This window comes from Scyliorhinus canicula, chromosome 16 (assembly GCF_902713615.1).
Source record: "Scyliorhinus canicula chromosome 16, sScyCan1.1, whole genome shotgun sequence".
In the NCBI taxonomy this organism is placed as follows: domain Eukaryota; kingdom Metazoa; phylum Chordata; class Chondrichthyes; order Carcharhiniformes; family Scyliorhinidae; genus Scyliorhinus; species Scyliorhinus canicula.
Genome location: NC_052161.1, coordinates 137,216,647 through 137,239,177, shown reverse-complemented (window position 1 = coordinate 137,239,177; position 22,531 = coordinate 137,216,647). Strand labels below are relative to the sequence as shown.

Here is a 22,531-nt window from a genome sequence, read left to right as displayed (position 1 = left end):
CCACCTGGGTGCCAGCAGCCACTGCCAGGATGCTAAGCTAGCATTTCTTGCGTGGTGGTGATCCAGCCGGGGGTGCCCTGCATGGGCGTTTGTGAGGCTGGGGTGGGGGTGGGGGGTCACTTTGGGGGTTCCAGAGATCGGGACGTCATTTAAAAAAGGGGGTCCCGGACCTTGGGCTACTGGCGAGCAGAGCTCCTCAGTGCACAAAATGGGCTATGTGCGTCTTCAGCCACACATTCCCTGCTGAGGCCCTATATCTAACGAGAGTGCTGTTTTATAGTGTTGTGTTTCTCGGCGCTGCGAGCGCCAGGAAACATATGACTAAACGCACTCGCGGTGGGACTTTGTTCCCATTTAGTTCAATCCCGCCCGTTATTTGAATTTTCAGTGACTGACTGGAAAGATCACATGGCAAGACTTCAATTTGTTACAAACCAAAACCAACATAGTCTACTCAGTTGGCAACACTATGGAAAAAAAACAAATTAACAGTTAAAATGACAAAAAGTTCCCCTCCATGATTATGCTTTCCTTTCTCCGTTAAATTATTACTTCATTCTCCAGGAACCCTTGCAAAGCTATTCTCGGCTCCCAATTGCTTCCTTTTCCAGGCGGATAACATATAATCACTGAACTGACTTTAAGTGAGGGTTACCTTGGACAATCTTATGCGGCACGGTGGCCAACACTGCTGCCTCACAGTTCCAGGGACCCGGGTTCAATTCCGGCCTCAGGTGACTGTCTGTGTGGACTGTGCACTTTCTCCCCCTTGTCTGCGTGGGTTTCCTCCAGGTATTCCGGTTTCTTCCCACAGTCCAAAGATGTGCAGGTTAGGTGGATTGGCCATGTTAAATTGCCCTTTGTTTCCAAAAAGGTTAGGTGGGGTTACTGAGTTACAGGGATAGGGTGGAGGTGTGGGCTTAAGTGGGGTGCTCTTTCCAAGGGCCGGTGCAGACTGCATGGGCCAAAGGCAAATCTTCCAGCCCTGTTTAAATTCTCATGAACCTGGTCTCTTTGATCTGAGTGCAAGCTTCCACCCACATTCTGCATGGTGAACAGTATAAGCTGGCTGCATCTATCTCTCTCACATTCGTGCAGACTGACCTGCGAGATTCAGGGGTATCTTAATGAAACCTTGCAAGCCAATACAATGATGGGTGTGTATGGCCTGTGCCATACTCAAAGCTGATCTCCACGACAATGTGAATCACATGGGCTTTTCATTTGGGTGGAAATGCTGATTAGCTATCTTCAAAATCCAACTCTATTTTATCTTGTAATTAAACAGGCAATTTAAGACATAACCATTTATAAAGCCTGACATTCTTAATACCTTCCTGTATAAGTACCGCACACTAACCGATTGTGTCACTGGAGCCAGTCTTAATGCCTTCCAGTGAGACAAACACTATCTATGGTCATTACAGATATTCTGGTCGACCAATCCGAACATCTTTCACCTTCTTCCCAGTAAAACAGCATGGGCCTCCTTTTAACAACCAAGCTTGTGGTCAGGCACAATTCAGAACAGGTCACTTGACTGCCTTCATTTTACCCTAAATTAGAGACAGGGCCAAAAACATAATCTTATAAACATTGCATTTGTAAGAACAAATGCATCTTTGTAATCTATCTAGAAGATATGGGTAACAATCTGGACATGGTGGGAAGAGATTTCTGGATTAAATGAGTTAAATTTATCTTCCTGATGGGACTATACTAGAACAGATCTCTGGGGAACAATCAAACTGGATTACCCAAGGATACTCCAAACAAGGTCAAGTTGTTCCTCAAGTTGGTTTCTACATTCTATTGGGATTCAAACTGCCGAAACTACGATTTTATGCTGTCCCCCGTCTGATTCAATCAGCACGTTTAAAGAGATATCCTTGTTTTATTTTCTCAAAGAGGTAGAATAATTTGGCAAAATTACTACAACGGAAGAATAATTTGGTATTTCTCAATGAGTCCAAAGAGTTCACTGGAATACAAAAGGAAAATCTGGAACATTTCAGCACTGGCAATAGAATACATCTGAAAACCCGACAATTATTCGGTTATAAACTGGATAAAAACAAATTACTGTGGATGCTGGAATCTGAAACCAAAAGAGAAAATGCTAGAACATAGAACATACAGTGCAGGAGGCCATTCGGCCCATCGAGTCTGCACCGACCCACTTAAGCCCTCGCTTCCACCCTATCCCCGTAACCGAATAACCCCATCTAACCTTTTTGGTCACCAAGGGCAATTTAGCATGGCCAATCCACCTAGCCTACATGTCTTTGGATTGTGGGAGGAAACCGGAGCACCCGGAGGAAACCCACGCAGACACAGGGAGAATGTGCAGACTCCACACAGACAGTGGCCCAGCGGGGAATCGAACCTGGGACCCTGGCGCTGTGAGGCCACAGTGCTAGCCACTTGTGCTACCGTGCTGTCTGGTATCTCAGCAGGTCTGACAGCAGCCTACCAGATTTTTTCTTTTGGTTATTCGAAGGTTATAATTGACATCGACTATTTTCTACTTCCAAAAAGGATGTGGTGCGTCAAGATAACACTGCTCACTGCCAGACTCAGAACTGAACACATCATTCCATCAGGGTAGTCACATTAAATCCATTTGTGGTAACTACTTGGGAGGTGATTCAATTTGCTATCAAAATCTGCAGAACGTGGGTGCGGGAGGAGGGGAGAGGTGTGTGTGTGGGGGGCGCGGGGGAAGAGACTCATCTGTGGGTTAGGCTTTAGCCCTCCTATCTTTTCTGATAGCCTGGGGGATTTTGTCAGTGATATGGCCAAGAAAGTACTTTTTAAAACAAAACAGTTGATTGGCACAAGAGAGGTCTAAGGAAGCAAGAGGAATTGCTTCCTGTTCCTTTGGTATTCAGCTCAATGAAACATGCTCCTAAAGTGGATTTATTCAAAGATCAAAATATTTGAAGTGCTTGGTCGGAAATTTAGGATTGAGGCAATCAATCAGATCCACCGATTCAGAACATTTTGAATATAAACAAATGTAACAGTAACACAAGCAACAATGTAACATGACTAAGTCATTACTATTTATTTCCTTTAAAAAGCATCGCCCAGTAACACTACCCCAAATTCTGGGGTTAGTCAGAACATTTCTATCCATTGTCACTAACACTTAATATTGTTGTAGGAGGCATTGTCATCGAGTCTCCTTCACCTCCCCACAAGTATAGTCGTTACATCTGGGAAAAAATAACTATCTGCAACAAGTGTGGAAAGATTTTTTAAAAACTATTTTGATTACCAGACCATACTCAAACCTGCAGTATTGATCATCGATAACAATTTATTCCGTTACAATGTTAGTTTGATAGCTCATCAACTAAGTAAGGCACAATTCTAAAATTATTAGTAAAAGAAGCAATCTTTTGAAAATGATCACCACTGCAGGTTTTAACATTCATGTTATACCATTCTGCTGATTCAACACTGAATTGTGCAATATATTGAAAGAACTGTCCAAAAACTTTGATAAAATAAATTTAAGGTACTGCAGATACTGGTAATCTAAAATAAAACAAAGTACCAACGTTTAGGTAAGATCGAGTCCTGATAAATTCGATTCAATGAGAAGTTAATTCCAAATTATTTTTAGGAGACTCGGTTGTAAACTAAATTAATTAAAAGTGACTAAGTAGCATGGCAGTATCGACTGTCTCGACATACATTTCCCTTCCAGGTTTTGTAAATACCATATTAACTGAAGGGGTAACATTTTCCAGTTTCCACATTTTGTTAGAGACACATTAAACCAAATAAATTAACATTTGCTCTGTTTCTTTTGTAACTCTATGTAGCATGTATTGTATACCATATTGTAGAAACACATATTAACCAAACATATCTACAGAAACCATATATGTTACAAATATATACACATTCCCTTCAAACAGCTTCCGAATATTTTCAGAAAGCTGAAAGAAAAATCCTATGCATTCAAAGAGAAAAATGATATCTCAAATTAAGTTTGCAAGTTTACTTCATTTTATCAAAATAAATAGCGATGCCTAGAGACCAATGCATTGATATCACTACACAGATTAGCTTCAGAGAAAGAGAGTTTTCTTTGTTTTGTCAATTCCCCATCAGCAATGACTCTTGCTTTGGTAGTTTCACTGGCACTGGCAGCCATCTAGTAACTTCCCCAAGGGTCCTGTATGAGAGCCTGATCAGAGTGGCAGCAGACCATACTCCGTGCCCACCAGCACACTTTGTGCAGAAGTCAGCAGACAGCAATCAGGAACCATGACCCCAGCAAGTTTATTCCTAGTTAACCCAGGGATACCAGTTTCAGGACCCAAAGTGCCTATTTAACTCCAATCCACAGAGATAATCTCACCTTTGTACTTGACATTAACAATTTCTAATCTGGTCAGTGACTTGCCACATTTTCCCTTAGCTTGTGGCTCATTATGATATTGCAGTGCGACAAAACAGCATCCTTTTGTTGCCGAGTGTCCTTTTATTTCAAACACTATCCCAAAACATGAATAATCAGTTCATATGTAGTCATCATTATAGCAGTGTTTGGAATCTGGCGAATTAGCTGTGCTTGTAGTCCTCTGTAGAAAGCACTATAACCTTCCTCCATTGCCACTAGGCGTGCTGTTTGCAAAAATGACTTGTACTTTGTGCCTTCCTCCCTTAATCGTGTCCTTATTACCTCTGAAAAAGAAATGTGCAAAAGAATTAGAGTGCCATGTTTTTCTTCACTTCAGTTTTCACTCTGATGCTCCTCTCCGCATTACTGAATTGACCCCTAAAAAGCAGTAAGCAATCCTGTTCGTCAAGCAAGTGCCAGTTGTTCAGATCATGAGTGTTTTACCAAAGGAATATGTCACCTGTCCTCATATATACATCTTCCAACTGACGTCACTGAATAGATAGGTGTGCACAGAATCTAGCTCATTATTTTCCTCTCCCTAACATTGTGCTTAGGAGACCAATAGTTGAATTCCACTGAATGGTTAATACATCACACGTCGAGCAACTCCCTGGTGGGAATAGTAATGCTTTCAAACATCAGGAGTCTGTTATAATGCTTTTGTGGGCATGCTTTTCTAGAAACATAATAGGTTACTTTGATTTGATTTATTATTGTCACATGTATTAGTATACAGTGAAAAGTATTGTTTCTTGCATGCTATACAGAAAATGCATACCGTACATAGGGAAGGAAGCAGAGGCTGCAGAATATAATGTTACAGTTATAGCTAGGGTATAGAGAAAAGATCAACTTAACAGAAGTTAGGTACATTCAAAAGGCAGTAAGGAAGAAGCTGTTCTCGAGTCGGATGGTATGTGACCTCACACCTTTGTATCTTTTTCCTGACGGAAGAAGGTGGAAGAAAGTATGTCCGGGGTGCGTGGGATCCTTAGTCATGCTGCTACCTTTCCGAGGCAGCGGGAATTGTAGACAGAGTCAATGGATGGGAGGCTAGTTTGCGTGATGGATTGGGCTACATTCACTGCCTTTAGTAGTCTTGGCCAGAGCAGGATCCATACCAAGCTGTGATACAACCAGAAAGAATGCTTTCTATGGTGCATCTATAAAAGTTGGTGAGAGTCGTAGCTGACATGCCAAATCTCCTTAGTCTTCTGGGAAAGTAGAGTCGTTGGTGGGCTTTCTTAACTTATGGTGTCGGCATGGAGGGACCAGGACAGGCTGTTGGTGATCTGGACACCTAAAAACTTGAAGCTCTTGACGCTTTCTACTTTGCTCCCATTGATTTAGACAGGGGCATGTTCTCCACTATGCTTCCTGAAGTCAATGACAATCTCCTTAGTTTCTAATTATTCAATAGTTACTTTCAAACATGAATTGGTTGTATTCTTGAATAGGAAATAATTAGAAAGAGCAGAGGAATGGGAATTATAGGATACTCCTTTCAGAGCTGGCACAGGAACAATGGGTTGAATGGTCTAAGTTAGAATGGTGAAATAAGAACAAGCCTAATATTGGAACAAAGACCGACAGCTAACAACTGCTCCATTGTAAGACTTGTGTGTTTATTTCATTGTATTCCATTAGTGCTAGAACTTGGGATCACAAACAATACATAATATGCTGCAGCACTTGATAGGCAACATCTGTAATTTCCCAATTCCAGGTTTGGAGAAGGGAAGAGTGACGATCCTAAGTATTATGAAATTATCTGACCTTAACTAGAAAAGTGATTGAGGAACTGAAATTAGTTTTAGTATTGCTGATATGGTGTCTTTAAAGCTAAGGGCATTTGGGTTCAGTGCTGAATGGCTGCCAAAAGCCAGGAATCTGTACCGCGGCATAAACCAGTGGTTTCAGAAGAGAGAATTTCTTTGGGGAAGGGATAAATAACTAGAGAACAAAAGGTAAGCAAAGGGATAGTGAAGTTAGTGAGAGTTAATGAGAAAGAAGAAAATATTTGTGCACTTTTTTCCCTCCCTAATGTTTTCAGACAGTGCTGGTGGGATTGGAGTAACATTTATTTTCTTTCTAAATTTCAAATAAAGTACAAAAGCAAACATGTGAAACCAGCATGATAAATATAATACATGAAAGCAGTCCTCTGTAAAAGTCTGTCATTAAATTGTAGTTAAGTTTGTGATAAACGAGTTTGGCAGTTCCACTTGAATTTTAAGCATTTTTGATGATCACCAGAAAGTGCTGTAGATCTGAAGTCACAAATATAAAGCAGTGTAACACAATAAAAAAAGGTCATGACTGTGTTAAACTGATCTGAAGATTCAATAGAACTTTGTTTTAAAAATCGATAAAATGCATTTTATTGAATTCCCTCAAGGAAGAAACCTGCAAACCTTTCAAATAATGGCAAATCAGATGCATTGTAGTGTGCAATTTTCCAACTAAACCCAAAAACACATCATGATGGCATTGATAGAATTTGAGATAACATTTTTATTCACTTCCATTAGCTCCTTACATGAACAGTGGGGCAGTGCTTAACAAATCAAAGGGGTTGAACAAAACTTACCGTGAGGGTATGCGGTACAAGAGGCACAAGTCTTTGAAAAGCCAGCAGCCATCATCAATCCTAGAAAGTCTGATGCACTCTTGTTGTTTTCCCTTACAGCAAACCTCCACTCCTCTAAATGTTTCTTCAAGGCTTCATAAATAACAAAATGAATCACAGTCTCGGAGATGCCAGCATACGAGGCAGTTAAACCTCTGTAAAAGCCTTTGAATCCTTCAGTTTGGTAAACATTCTTTGCACACTGAAAAGCATTTGTTGCCTTCTCACCTCGTTTCCTGCAAACAGAAAGTGAGGAACCAATATGGGATTGAGTATTTTGTAGTAGCGATTGTGAATGCAAATATCCTAAAACATATGCATTTGTATAGCCTACCTGCTTTCCAACTGCATCCTTGTTTTGACCAACCAAATAGGGTTCATCAATGTATTTGTAATAAAGCCTAGTGCAGAAAACATGTATTTCAATTTCATATTTTCTGAAATATGGTTCACAAATCCAATGGTTAAGCATGTCCATCAGCTTCAGGGTCAATATTTTGATACAGCAGCACGTTTAATAGCAGTTACATTTTGTGCATTAAGTGATACAGTTCTATTAAAGTTGCACAGTTCAGAATATAAACTTTTACCTATCAAAGAAAACTTGAATAATTTGATTATGGTTGATCTGTGACTGAACTCAAAATGGCCACATATCTGAACACTATTGGTTAACAAAAATCGATCAATCGCAGATTAAAATTAATAACTGATCTAATATCAACTGCAATTTGTGGCAGAGATCTCCAAACTTTTGCCCCCCTTTGAGTATAGAAGTGTTTCCTAATTTCAACTGGTCTGGCTCTAATTTTTAGACAATTTCTTTAAAATCCTCACCTAGTGGAAACAGCTGCACTCTATCTACCCTATTTGTTTTCCTTCATATCTAGAAAACTTTAATTAAATCTCTTATAAAATTAACAAAAATGGTACACGGAGCCAATGACAAGGTGGCATCTAGGTTCTGGGAAGAGGCACAAAACTCCTCTTTTTTTATATTTACTTTTTTTTGGAAAAGCATTCTTAGTCAAATTTTTAGCATTTTAACATTTTACAAACAAAACAGGACAAAAACATTACCCCCCCCCCCCCCCAAATATAACCTGCACCAACCCAGAACATGTGCACATGAATAGCTAGGCCCCTCCCATGCCGTTTGCAAATTTCCTCTACCCCCTCAAACAGCCGGCTCATCCTTGACTTTGTCAAATGCGCCGTGCTCCACCTTCAACTCTAATCAACCCCAGCCTCATGTACGAGGTTGAGGCATTCACCCTCCACAGCACCTCAAACCACAATCCCCCCCTCCAGCACCATCCCCAAGTCCTCCCACTTGGCCTTTACCCCCTCCATAGACACCTTATCCCCCTCCAAAATCCTCCCATAAATTGCCGAGGCGATCCCACTCTCTGATCTCATTACCAACAGCATCTCCTGCAACGAGGAGGCAGGCGCTATTGGAAAGGTCGGAAGAACCTTTCTCGTGAAGTCCCGCACCTGCATATACCGAAAACCCTCCTCAAGCAGAAATCCAAACTTCCTGTACATTTACTCTTAAGTGAACATTTTAAGCTAATGCTTAGTAATTAATTAGCACTTACTTGCAAAACCAGCAGAACACATGTTGACAACATTAGAGTGTGGTACAAAAATTGCATTACATTTCTCCTTGGCTTTGGAGTATGCAGCAAAGTAGATCGCCCTGTAGATAAACAAAAATGATCATGCATTTAGTTTGCTGCATTTCATTACAGCTAACAGGTGAACTGAATGATTAAATCATAATTTGGGTACAGAAGGATTTATAGAATTCAAAGTGGGTACTGAGAAATCAAGGATATAACTTATTGTTTCAGATGCTGACTGTCAGCAAATAGCAAGGTAATTTCAGCCTATAATGGATTAGGGTTGTACAGAGAACTGTTATACTATACTTGTGGACCCCAGGAGGCATAAATTTAATTGAAGTGAAACAACCCATACCCCATTATCATCTAGGAAGATTGCAGAAAAGACTTGCGAATGCATTTCGCTAGCTGCTTCAAGGTTTATTGGAATAGGTTCCTGCTCAATCGGAAATGGAGCAATTATATTCGCTTCATTGATTTTATATAGAACATAGAACGATACAGCGCAGTACAGGCCCTTCGGCCCTCGATGTTGCACCGACATGGAAAAAAACTAAAGGCCATCTAACCTACACTATGCCCTTATCATCCATATGCTTATCCAATAAATTTTTTAATGCCCTCAATGTTGGCGAGTTCACTACTGTTGCAGGTAGGGCATTCCACGGCCTCACCACTCTTTGCGTAAAAAACCCACCTCTGACCTCTGTCCTATATCTATTACCCCTCAATTTAAGGCTATGTCCCCTCGTGCTAGCCACCTCCATCCGTGGGAGAATACCATGAAGGTTAATTTGTTTAGCATAAGAACTTCTCTGTACAGTTACCAACCCCTTTAAAGTACACACACATCAAGTGGCAGCTGTAGTTATATGCACTCTACGGTCCAGAAGGTCTCAGTCGGAGCCTAATCTGAGCCAGGGTATCAATAGGCAGAATTGCCATCAGTGTCCCAAGGCTGAGCGAAGACTGCAGCGACATGACAAAGATTTACTGATGACCCATTCAGATGAAATGGAGTAAGCAATATACCGCAGATGGTAGAATTTTTTTTTAAAAACGTGAATGTTGTAAATGCTCAGCAGGCTTGGCAGAATCTGCGGAGAGTGTAACAGAATTACCATTTCAGGTCGATGACCATGCAGCAGAACTTTCTGACGAAAGGTCATTGACCTGAAACATCAATACCATGTCTCTCTCCACAGATGCTGCCAAGCCTGCTGAGTGCTTCCAGCATTTTCTGCAGTTCTTCCACATTTCCTTTAATGGCCTGCTGACAGAAGGAATTGGAAACAAAAACCCTGCACAAATAAGGCAAGGAACAACGAAAATAAAGCAGCCTAAACCCATTTTCAACCAAGGCTGGCATCAGCAGATGCTTGGCTGCAGATTGATTGGTTTCTCAGTTGGAAAATAGCAAGTTGTGCAGACTCATTCTTTATATATGCTTACAAAACAAGACCACTTTGTTTGGGAATAGTGCCACTCGTTAAAAATTGCTGAAATTAAAGACATGCTTGGAAGTATTGGAAGAATTGGGTTTGCCCAATGAAATTCCATTTCTAAAAAGAAAAAAAAAACAATCTGTCGGCAATGTGAAATTAAAACAAAGTGCTGAAGAAACAGATCTGTCATCATCTGTGGAGAGAACACATGAACACCTAGATTGTTTCAGGTGTACAGCTTGACGACTGGTTTCCTCCATCATTAACTAATTGGCTGTCACAAATGATAACTGACGTGCTATTTTCTGTTTTTGTTCCAAATTACAATTGTGTACACTGAAGCCTCTGGGCAAGCTGATCAGCTTTTCAAGATTACTCGTTGTAATATGTGTCTGATATCAATTAAAATAGAATTTAATACTTTGTCTGTAAAAAAATGTGTCTAAATAAAGTGAAAGGATCATTTTTTCAACTGCCTCCCAAAGATGGAACTGAGTCCTCCAAGATCAAGAGTTGCAATGCAATGTGAATTTTTAAAAAAAAGTTTGCACAAGTAGATGCTGGGTGAAATCAGAACTGGGCTCGGTGCGAATGCACACTTTACCACTCAATCGAAAACTAGGTCAAGACACGAACAGTTAATTGTCAAGGTCCAGCTCATGGTGGGCATAATTCCCTTGCATTAAACAGCTTGGAATCATTCTCAGAAAAGGTCACGGTATAGCTGTACTCTAAAATGTAGCAGAGTCTTTATTGCTACAAAAACAAGGATCTTAAATCTGAATCTTGTTCCCAGCATTCCTGACAGGCAACTAAAGCTGAATTACAAACCGAGATCCATTCCCATCACCAGCAGCACTCCCTACCTCACTGAGTTGATATTTTGTTCCCTACAAATCTATTAAAAACTGGGTGGCAGAGTGGCACAATGGTTAGCACTGCTGCCTCACAGAGCCGAGGACCCTTGAACTCGCTGCCTGTGTGGAGTTTGCAAAGATGTGCAGAGTAGGTCAACTTGGCCACGCTAAATTGCCCCTTAATTGGGAAAAAAAAAGAATTGGGTACTCTAAATTTACTTTTAATAAATCTATTAACAACTGATTGATACGTTGAAACGCAAGGAATCCAATGGGTTAAGTTTGTGCCGAGTACTGCATGCACATTTGCTTGCCAAGAAACAATTGTGTACGGTTTCTCCTTACACATCACTTGCTTTCTTTCCCCACAATGAAAATTTATTAGCAGAATGCTGACCAACTACTGTGATATTCAAAATTTTAAAAAGTTCTGCAGATGCTGGAAATTCAAAATAAAAACAGAAAATGCTGGAACAACTCAAGTGGGTCTGGCAACATCTGTGGCGAGAGAGACAGAGTTAACGTTTCTCATCCATTTTGGCTCCAAAGAGTCATCTCCAGGTGACAGCAGGTTAGTGCAGCACACTAATTCCTATCCTCATCTGAAGTGCACACACTTTCCTGCAGGGAATGTTGGATACAGTGATGAATTTCTTCTCTCTAAACCAGATGAGCAGTCGTGCCAGTGTTGGTTTAATTGAGATGAGTAAACAGCACAAAACAGGAACTTGCTTGATTATATACCTAGCAAATGAGGATAGCTGGAACTCTGTATATCGATGCACTATCTTGAACTTTTCCACAGCTTTAAACAACATCCTGTGATTGGCACAGATTTTTTCATGTTATTCTTTGAAGTCGAATTGGTGCACTTTTTTTCTCCTGCTTAGAGAAGCTGCTCAACAAGTCTTCATACATAACAAGGATTATAAAAATCCATTGGTTTAATTGGGAATAAAAATCACAAAGTGCATCACATACAATAAATTACCTTAAAGTACAGCGACTTAAATCAGCAAACAGTTATTTTTTTGCAAACCAATATCCTACAATTTCCTCTGTTCAGTGTTGTAATAAGAGCTAGGCCTTAATTCAACATTTTATCTCTTATCATTTCACTGAAATGATCAGTTTAAGTCGGTTGCTTTCATTCTTTCATGGGGTGTAGGCAGTGCTGACAGTGCTGACAAGGCCAGTATTTAGTGCTCATCCCCAAGTGTCCTATAGCAGGTACTGGTGAATCACCATCTTGATCACTGCAATCCATCTGGTGTAGGTACACCTAAACTGCTGTTAGTAAAGGCACTCTAGGATTATGACCTGGCGACAGCAAAGTAACATCAATATAGTTCAAAATCAGAATGGTGTCAGACGTGCAGGGGAATTTGCAAGTGGCAATGTGTGTCCGCTGCTCTTGTTCTTCAAAGTGGTTGAAGTTGAGAGTTTGGGAGGTGCTGAGAGAGGCTTCTGCCCCAAATGGGAGTGTACCAGCTAATCTACAGCTATGCTATTTCTGTTGCTGTAGAAACAAATTCTGAATTGACATTCCACCCCCCCCCCCCTCTGGCCCAAAAAAAAATTTCTGTTTTAAAATGTAATGTTTATATTCCATGATTTTTGCTCCTGTATTATTGGCATAATTTGAACTATTAATATAGTTTTCCTTGCTTATCTCATTCCAAGAGAAGCGAGTCCACAGTGGTATTCCCAGCTCAAAGCACTCGCCATTCCAGAAAAGTGAAGTAATTGAACATGGTTTCTTTTAATAACTCAGTAGAGTGAAGCTGTTTTATGTAAAAGGATGGTGTCTTGACCAGAGACCAGATTCACGTCTGGTTTTCAAGGGCCATGTGTGAATATAAAATGAAAGGAGGGCACATGCATTCAAGTTATTTGTCAACAAAAACTCCTAAGGGAGGCCGGAATTTCTCTTTAAGAAGCCAACAAAAATTCACATAGAATTAACGACGTATATGCACAGTTGTTGGTAACACAGAAACCAAAACAGAGTCCAGAGAATTTTTCCTTTTAATATGAATACAGTAAAATTTACCTGGATGGAGCAACACCAATCAAGTTAGGTCCCAGTCCCCTGAAAAGTGACCGTGGTCCCTCCTTTTCTAAAATAGATCTGCAAGAGTTATTAAATCAGATTAGAAAGCGTTTTGAAATAAGGGAACAAAACAACTGAACTTTTGCAACTAACTCGATGGGCCGAATGGCCTCCTTCTGCACTGAAGGGATTCTGTGATGCTGAACCAATTCTTATACCTAACATTGCTGTATACCAAAAAAAAATGACAGCCCAAAAAGAGCTAGCAATACAAATAATAAGTTCTACATTAGCCCTGGACCCTGTGACCAGTGAAGAATAAGTTAGACGTGGCCTTAGGACTTCAGGGCTTTCACTTGTACGTGGTACATTTCATAATTATGATTTCTGTTCAGTAAAAGGTTCTGCCAATGACAAGAGGGTTATGTTAGAAAATGCAGTGTGATAGGAACTTGTTGTAATTTGAGCTTCAGGAGGGGGGAAAAAACCTTATAAGATTAAATATCCATTTGTGACAACGTTCATTCTAACATTTCTGGGCAACCACAATCATGCAGAATAAGCAATGCAACTTGAAGTGCAGCACTGTATCTATGTCTTCAACTTTTCATTACTGTAAAAAAAGGTCAGATTGACCGCAACATGCAACCTTCATTTGAAAGTTAAGAATAGATTTTACTCAGCAAGTGCATTTTTGTTTAAACCAAATACATGTTATATGTAGTTTCCAAATGCAGACAGATTCTGGACCAAAGCTGACCTTAATTAAGTCAAATCTCTCAAATTCCTGCTAATCTTTCCCGATTATTGTTTCTAAAGCCTTACCTACCACTAAATTTAATTTGAGTGGTTACGGAGTAAAATTACTGTATTATTGGGAATGTTCTTGTATCATTTCTTGAACAAGGGTTGTTATGTTTATTACTCCCCAATCCTCTGACATCACATCTGCGTCTAGGGACGATTGAAAGGTTACAGCAAACCCGTGCCTACCTCCACCCCCACTTTCCTTAGCAACCTGGGTTGCAATCTATACACTCCAAACACAGGCAGCCTTTTTGGTAGATCCTGCCTATCAATTTTCACTCATCCATTACATCTACCATCTTCACCTTTACCACTTTTTTAAAGCATGCTCCTCCTTATAGTAACTACTCATTAAGTATCCAGTATGTTAACACTGAGAATAGAACGGCAGTTAAGCATGGGCAAGTGATTCAGGGAATCACAGAATTTACAGTGCAGAAAGAGGCATTTCGGTCCATCGAGTCTGCACCGGCCCTTGGAAAGAGCACCCCACCTAAGCCCATACCTCCACCCCATCCCCACACTTCTACCCTATCCCCGTAACACCACCTTACTTTACCTTTTTTGGACACTAAGGGCAATTTAGCATAGCCAATCAACCTACCCTTGCACATCTTTGTACTGTGGGAGGAAACCGGAGCACCCGGAGGAAACCCACGCAGACACGGGGAGAACGTGCAGACTCCATACAGTCAGTGACCCAGCGGGGAATCGAACCTGGTGCTGTTAAGCCATTGTGCTAACCACTGTGCTGCCGTGCTGCCCCACGATTGGAGTGGGGGCTTGTCGTGCATCAAGCAGGGGCTGAAGCTATTGGTGCAACTGAGTATGGCCTTTGAAAATATAGCCACGAAAACTCATGAGGTCGTATTACGAAGCCAGACCAGAACCAAACAGTGGCTAGGATACTGAACCGAAACCCCAATATTTTAAGACGATGTGGAAGGAATATTTTGCTCCAGGAGTGATTGCACAAAGAAATGGGGATTTGGTATTTTAAAACTTTATTAACACAATATTAAACTCTTTAACACAACTGAAAATAGCTTACAATTACCCCATAAACAATACTATTCAATATAGTAAATACAATACCCTCAACTACTATTTCTATTCCCAAATAGACAACAAGGAAAAGCATACGGCTTCAATACATGCTACATCGCAACAGCACAGAGTAATTTGGCGCCTGTTAGAACCCCTGCAGACTCTGGCTGGATATCTTCAAAAAGCTGTTTCAAATGGTTTGTTTCAGCTTCCCCATGTCCTTGGCGAAGTCTGCTTTAAATACTATTAACCTATTTTTGGATTGTTCACGGGAGAATGTGAAAACCCCACACGGACAGTGACCCGGGGCCAGGATCGAACCTGGGTTCTCGGCAGTGCTAACCACTGCACCATCGTGCTGCAAAATCTTTTATTTTTTTAAACTATCCTAATGTGAGAGCAAGAGACTTTACTTGCAGATCAAAAGGGTAGCCAGATCAGGACGCAACTCCCAAAAGATTTCTCAAAATGTCAGAATACCTTAGCTCCGCCCAGCAATGACATACTCTCCCCAAGTTAAAAACACATTAACTCCCCAGGCTGAAAACACATTAACTCCCCAGGAACTCCCCCTGGTCAAACAAAAGTGTATTAGCCCAGGATTTCTCCTCTGGCTCCTAAAACGTTTTCTGGTCTGAAAAACAAGAATCTTTTAAAAACAAGACTACCGCAGTCAAACACACTCGTCAAACACTGTAACCCAGGTTTTTAAATCCCTAAATTGCCAAATGTTTATAATACAATATATCTAAAATCCTGCATTTGGCACAGTCATCAGACTTCTTGGGTACTGAATCTAGATCTTCAGTGCTAAACTTCTCGTATTTTTCTCTACTGCTTTCTGCTCCCATTGGTTTTTCATCGGGTGCCTGCTCTCTTCTGCATCTAGAACATTTCTCCCATGGTCAGTCATTTTTCGTTGTTGCATAGCACTATTCTGAATTAAGTTAGCTCGTCCAGCACCACACTGCACTTTCCCTTTAAGTATAAGCTCGTTTTTAGTAGTATTCCCAAGTAACAATATTGGGTTCGCTAATGTGCAGCAAGTGAACAGGGCATTTAGTGCTAATTGCCACAGCAATCGTGATAATGAGCAGATACCACAAAAATGTCAAGGGTGGTTTGTGCATCGTAATCAAAGTGCCCATTTTTGTGGTTGAAAGGTCACAAACATAAACATTTACTTTGTTTCTCTCTCCACAGGCGCTATCTGATCTTCAAAGTATTTTCAGAATTTTATCTTTGTATTTCAGATATCCAGCATCCACAGTATTTTGCTTTTGGATGGGTGATAATTTTTAGAGCTTCGCTCTGTAACTTTGCTGATACAATGACAGGCCCCAAATACAAGGATCAATGAATGTTTAACTTGGACATGCACTGGCTGGGCAATAGTTGATCTGACAAGGGTACTGAATGGATAATATATGCTGCAGCGGCACACCCCAATAAAAGAAAAGCCAATTAAGTGAAGAAATATAGGAAAATAACAAGAACAAAAAACACAAATAGTTCACTTACTTTAGAACCTGGAGAAGTCCAGGTGCTACACGTGCTGGTCGAACCACACCCGGTCCATTGATCGTATTAAGGTTGACCTGTGGAATGTAGACTGGACGAAGTGTTAAGCCGGAGGACTGGAGTCTAGTCTTAATCACTTCCAATGGACAAGTGACAATTGCCCCCACTGTTCCTCCACACCTGTGGATAATGCAAAGAAAGGAAAAAAATGAACACTTAGCTATTAAAGTACACGTGAAACACAGGCATCAAATCAGGCCATGTGAGCTTTAGTTTGAGAGCAAGGTGATAAAGGTTTGTGGGAAAAGGACGTTTAAATTACCTAAAAAGAAAAAAAAAGTGTAAACTGGCTATTACAAACTCACACAAACCATCCTATTGGGTTGCAATCCTAACTCTATGGTATCTTTTGTGTGGCTGTGATGGGTGGGGGTGTGTGTGTGCACATGCCCTGTGTGGGGGGGGGGGTGGGGGGGGGGGGGGGGCTTGGGGACCTGCTTAAAATGGGTTCGGGGGTCACGTCTGCCGCTTGCTTTGGGACATAGTTCCCATTTGGTCAAATCGCACCCAGAATATTTCACAGAAATTGGCAAGGTATTCTTTGGCAGGAGGAAAGAAAGCAGCTGAAATAGGAAGTTTTACACGATCTAAACGTTGCACATTAACTGCAGCCAACTGCTCAAAGCACAATGTTACCCATTACTTTTTCTCCCTTATTCTCCTATTTCTCAGTGTTACGGTACGCAAACCAGACCCCAATTTATATTAGGAAATCAGACGAGTCCCCAACAATGCTTCCATTTTATAAACTGCGAAGAAAGGATACTTCTCTCCAGGAGTGATTCCACTAACAGCCAGGGATCTTTTGTATATAAAAAAAGGTCATTATAAGCCAGGCTGGGGACTCGTGATTTTTGGGGTTGGGATGGAGCCGGGAGTGCAGGAGGCAAAAGAGGCCGGTGTGCTGGCCTTTGCGTCCCTAGTAGCCCGGCGGAGGATCTTGCTACAGTGGAAGGATGCGAGGCCCCCAAGCGTGGAGACCTGGATCAATGACATGGCGGGTTTTATTAAGCTAGAGAAGGTCAAATTCGCCCTGAGAGGATCGGTACAAGGGTTGTTTAGGCGGTGGCAACCTTTCCTCGACTTTCTGGCTCAACGATAGGATACTGGGTCAGCAGCAGCAGCAACCCCCCGGGGGGGGGGGGGGGGGGGGGGGGGGGGGGGACGTTGACTATGTATGTTTGCTTATTTAATTTTAATTTATTTTTAAGTTCTCTTGTTGTTTACTGGGTTTGGGGGGGTGGGTGTGATACATGCGTTGATATGGTCTTGTGGGTGTTACAGTTATTATGGTGCTTTATTGTTGCTTTTCATTGTTTGTTGTTATATTTTCTGTAAAAAATTCCAATAAAAACTATTATTATTTTTTTTTTTTTTTTTAAAAGGTCATTATTAACAGGATTGACCCCATTAACATCCAACAAAAAAAGCTTTTCAATTAACAGTTAAACGTTAAACAATTCTAAAGCAAAGAAAGGTCTTTGAGTTTACTTTCCCATCTACTTCTAAATTTTCAATTCAGCAAAATCCACACACAGGTCAAATGCCACTTACTAATACAGTTAACACTCAGTGACTTGCAGATTTATGTCCTTGGGAGAGGAGCTTTCAGAGGTCAGTCTGAGAAACGAAACTCCTTTCCTCAGAAACCAGAGCAGAACTTTAAAAATGAAACTAAAAACAACATGGCAGGGCAGTGGCTGAAAAACGAAACTAAAACAAACCCAGTCCCCACCATGAGCGATGTAACTGCCTGCCTAGCTGTTAACTCCTTAATCACAGCTTTAGCAGATAATCACTTCAGCAACAATTTCATTGATGTTGGCATTCTCCTCCACCACCATCAAGCAGCCATTTATCTCGAGGCTTTTCCAGAGTGATGGCATTCTAGCCAAGCCTTACCCCATGCCTTACCACACATGCTATGTGCATGCACAGATTCCATTGATTATCAGAAATGCAGGTTGTTCTTTTTTTATCTCTTTAGCCCACTGATGCTCAAGTTAATTGCAACATGCTACTCAAAGAGTTCAACTAAGAGATTGAAGACAGAATCCTCCCATATTCTAATCTTCCATAACTCAGTCTTTAAAAACTCAGCTACATATATCCTACCGTAACATGTTCCTCATCAGCTCATTCTTACAAACCTCTATTTGCTCACCATACCTTGGCATATCAGCGACAAAATTCACAGTTTTGTTTACCAGATTCATTCATAGCCTTGTTCTTGCCCTACTCCAGAATCCGCTCCAGCCCTACACACCTCGTGCCCTATACTCTTAATTCTAGCTACCTATTCCACTCAAATCTTCAGCAGCAGAGCCCTAACCATTTTATCTCATACTTTGAAAATCTTTCCTTAAATCCTTCCATCTTGTAAAATCATCGAGCCATAACGTCCTGCTTGTGTCAGGAAGCCACAGGTCAGTGCAGACTTGATGGGCTGAATGGCGTCCTTCTGCACTATAGGAATTCTATGGTTCTAGGAAACCTATGCAGACAGAGGGAGAGTGTACAAACGCCACACAGTCACCCAAAGTCCAAATTAAACATGGGGCCCCTGGTGTTGTGTTAACTAGTGTGCCACCGTGTTAAATATGTTTGTGCCTTGTTTACTTCAATTATATTATCCATTGATAATTATCGCAATTAATTGTGTTTTGATGTTTCAGTAAGACATTTGTAGAAGCTTGTAAAGTTTACTGTAAAACATTTATTAATGAAAATTATTTTATAAATACAAAACTTTGAAACCAGTTAACATTTAACGTAACGTTAACTTTATCAGCTGAACAATGACATAAAACTGCCTCAACTTTTATAAATTTCTTGCAAAATATATTTTCTCACTTAAACACAACAGTCCTGTCTATTTGTAAAGTGGAGGGTGGGGGGGGGGGGGGGGGGGGGAGAATGACAATTGTTAATTGACAAGCTCAACATCTGAAAGCAGTAGCTGCTGAGTGCAGTGTCCTGGCACACATCTCCTCGGACATCATTTTAGAATGTCAGGGCGGCACAGTGGGCAGTGGTGAGCATTGCTGCCTCATGGTGTAGAAGGCCCGGGTTCGATCCTGGCCCCGGGTCATTGTCTGTGTGGTGTTTGCACATTCTCTCCGTGTCTGCATGGGTCATACCTCCACAACCCAAAAAGATGTGCAGGGTAGGTGACTTCTCCATGACAAATTGCTCCTCAATTGGGAAAAAAATGGATACTCTAAATTAAAAAAAAAACCTTTTCGGATGTACTTTGGCGGTACACTCTTAGGGATGGGTTATTGTTTCGCCGCAATACCTGTCAGGCAGATAGTTCACGCTTGCTTAAAGGAGGCTTGCATATACCAACTAAGGCATTAAACTTTGTTAAAGCATTTGAAGTAATCACTGAGGCTTCTATTTGTTTGTTGAACCTGCATGTTAACTTTCAGTGATTTACTGATGAGTACACCCAGGGTCCATAAGACCATAAGACATAGGAGTGGAAGTAAGGCCATTCGGCCCATCGAGTCCACTCCGCCATTCAATCATGGCTGATGGGCATTTCAACTCCACCTACCAGCATTCTCCCCGTAGCCCTTAATTCCTCGCGACATCAAGAATTTATCTATCTCTGCCTTGAAGCCATTTAGCGTCCCGGCCTCCACTGCACTCCGCGGCAATGAATTCCACAGGCCCACCACTCTCTGGCTGAAGAAATGTCTCCGCATTTCTGTTCTGAATTTACCCCCTCTAATTCTAAGGCTGTGCCCACGGGTCCTCGTCTCCTCGCCTAACGGAAACAGTTTCTTTGCGTCCACCCTTTCTAAGCCATGTATTATCTTGTAAGTTTCTATTAGATCTCCCCTTAACCTTCTAAACTCCAATGAATACAATCCCAGGATCCTCAGCCGTTCATCATATGTTAGACCCGCCATTCCAGGGATCATCCGTGTGAATCTCCGCTGGACACGCTCCAGTGCCAGTATGTCCTTCCTGAGATGTGGGGCCCAAAACTGGACACAGTACTCCAAATGGGGCCTAACCAGAGCCTTATAAAGGCTCAGTAGCACATCGCTGCTTTTATATTCCAACCCTCTTGAGATAAATGACAACATTGCATTCGCTTTCTTAATCACAGATTCAACCTGCATGTTTACCTTTAGGGAATCTTCGACTAGCACTCCCAGATCCCTTTGTACTTTGGCATTATGAATTTTCTCACCGTTTAGAAAGTAGTTTATGCTTGGATTCTTTTTTCCAAAGTGCAAGACCTCACATTTTCTCACGTTGAATTGCATCAGCCATTTCCTGCACCACTCTCCCAAACTGTCTAGATCCTTCTGCAGCCTCCCCACTTCCTCAGCACTACCTGCCTGACCACCTAACTTCGTATCATCGGCAAACTTTGCTAGAATGCCCCCAGTCCCTTCATCCAGATCATTAATATATATGGTGAACAGCTGCGGCCCCAACACTGAACCCTGTGGGACACCGCTGGTCACCGGCTGCCATTCCGAAAAAGAACCTTTTATCCCAACTCTCTGCCTTCTGTCAGACAGCCAATCCTCAACCCATGCCAGTAGCTCACCTCGAACACCATGGGCCCTCACCTTACTCAGCAGCCTCCTGTGTGGCACCTTATCAAAGGCCTTTTGGAAATCCAGATAGACCACATCCACTGGGTTTCCCTGGTCTAACCTACTTGTCACCTCCTCAAAGAATTCTAACAGGTTCGTCAGGCACGACCTCCCCTTACTAAATCCATGTTGACTTGTTCTAATCCGACCCTGCTCTTCCAAGAATTTAGAAATCTCATCCTTAACGATCGATTCTAGAATTTTACCAACAACCGAGGTTAGGCTAATTGGCCTATAATTTTCCATCTTTTGTCTTGATCCTTTCTTGAACAAGGGGGTTACAACAGCGATCTTCCAATCGTCCGGGACTTTCCCTGACTCCAGTGATTTTTGAAAGATCTCAACCAACGCTTCCGCTATTTCTTCAGCCACCTCTCTCAGAACTCTAGGATGTAGCCCATCGGGGCCAGGAGATTTGTCAATTTTAAGACCTTTTAGCTTTTTTAGCACCATCTCTTTTGTAATGGCAACCATACTCAACTCAGCCCCCTGACCCTCTATAATTTTTGGGATATTACTCATGTCTTCCACTGTGAAGACAGACGCAAAGTACTTATTAAGTTCTCCAGCCATTTCCTCGTCTCCCATCACTAGCCTTCCGGAATCAGTTTGAATTGGCCCAATGTCTACTTTGGCCTGTCGTTTGTTTCTTATGTATTGAAAGAAACTTTTACTATCATTTCTTATATTATTGGCTAGCCTGCCTTCATATTTGATCCTCTCCTTCCTTATTTGTCTCTTTGTTAACCTCTGTTTGTTTTTGTAGCCTTCCCAATCTTCTGATTTCCCAGTGCTTTTGGCCACTTTATAGGATCTCTCTTTTTCTTTGATACATTTCCTGACCTCCTTTGTCAGCCATGGCTGTCTAATCCCTCCCCGGATAATCTTTCTTTTCTTGGGGATGAACCTCTGTACAGTGTCCTCAATTATGCATACAAACTCCTGCCATTTTTGCTCTACTGTCTTCCCCACTAGGGTCTGCTTCCAGTCGATTTTCGCCAGTTCCTCTCTCATGCCCTCGTAATTACCTTTATTTAACTGTAACACCATTACATCCGATTTTGCCTTCTCTCTTTCAAACTGCAGACTGAACTCAACCATATTATGATCGCTGCTTCCTAAGTGTTCCCTTACTTTAAGATCTTTTATAAAGTCTGGTTCATTACATAGCACTAGGTCCAGAATAGCCTGCTCCCTTGTGGGCTCCATGACAAGCTGTTTCAAAAAGCCATCTTTTTTTTTTTTTAAATTTAGATTATCCAATTATTTTTTCCAATTAAGGGGGCAATTTCGTGTGGCCAATCCACCTACTCTGCACATTTTTGGGTTGTGGGGGCGAAACCCACGCAGACACGGGGAGAATGTGCAAACTCCACACGGACAGTGACCCAGAGCCGGGATCGAACCTGGGACCTCAGCGCCGTGAGGCAGCTGTGCTAACCACT

The 22,531-nt window shown here is 41.5% G+C and overlaps 1 protein-coding gene across 1 annotated transcript in view; it reads right to left on the bottom strand.

Annotated features, from left to right (window-relative positions):
- Window positions 1-3,036: 3,036 nt before the first annotated feature.
- slc25a33 (solute carrier family 25 member 33) overlaps window positions 3,037-22,531 on the bottom strand; it is a 44,460-nt gene continuing 24,965 nt past the window's right edge. The window contains exons 2-7 of the mRNA XM_038822161.1: window positions 16,408-16,587; window positions 13,033-13,110; window positions 8,651-8,751; window positions 7,384-7,450; window positions 7,011-7,285; window positions 3,037-4,701 (exon numbers count right to left, since the gene is read on the bottom strand). Coding sequence (XP_038678089.1) covers window positions 4,511-4,701; window positions 7,011-7,285; window positions 7,384-7,450; window positions 8,651-8,751; window positions 13,033-13,110; window positions 16,408-16,587 — 892 coding nt within the window. The 3' untranslated portion in view covers window positions 3,037-4,510. The remainder of the gene's footprint in view (window positions 4,702-7,010; window positions 7,286-7,383; window positions 7,451-8,650; window positions 8,752-13,032; window positions 13,111-16,407; window positions 16,588-22,531) is intronic.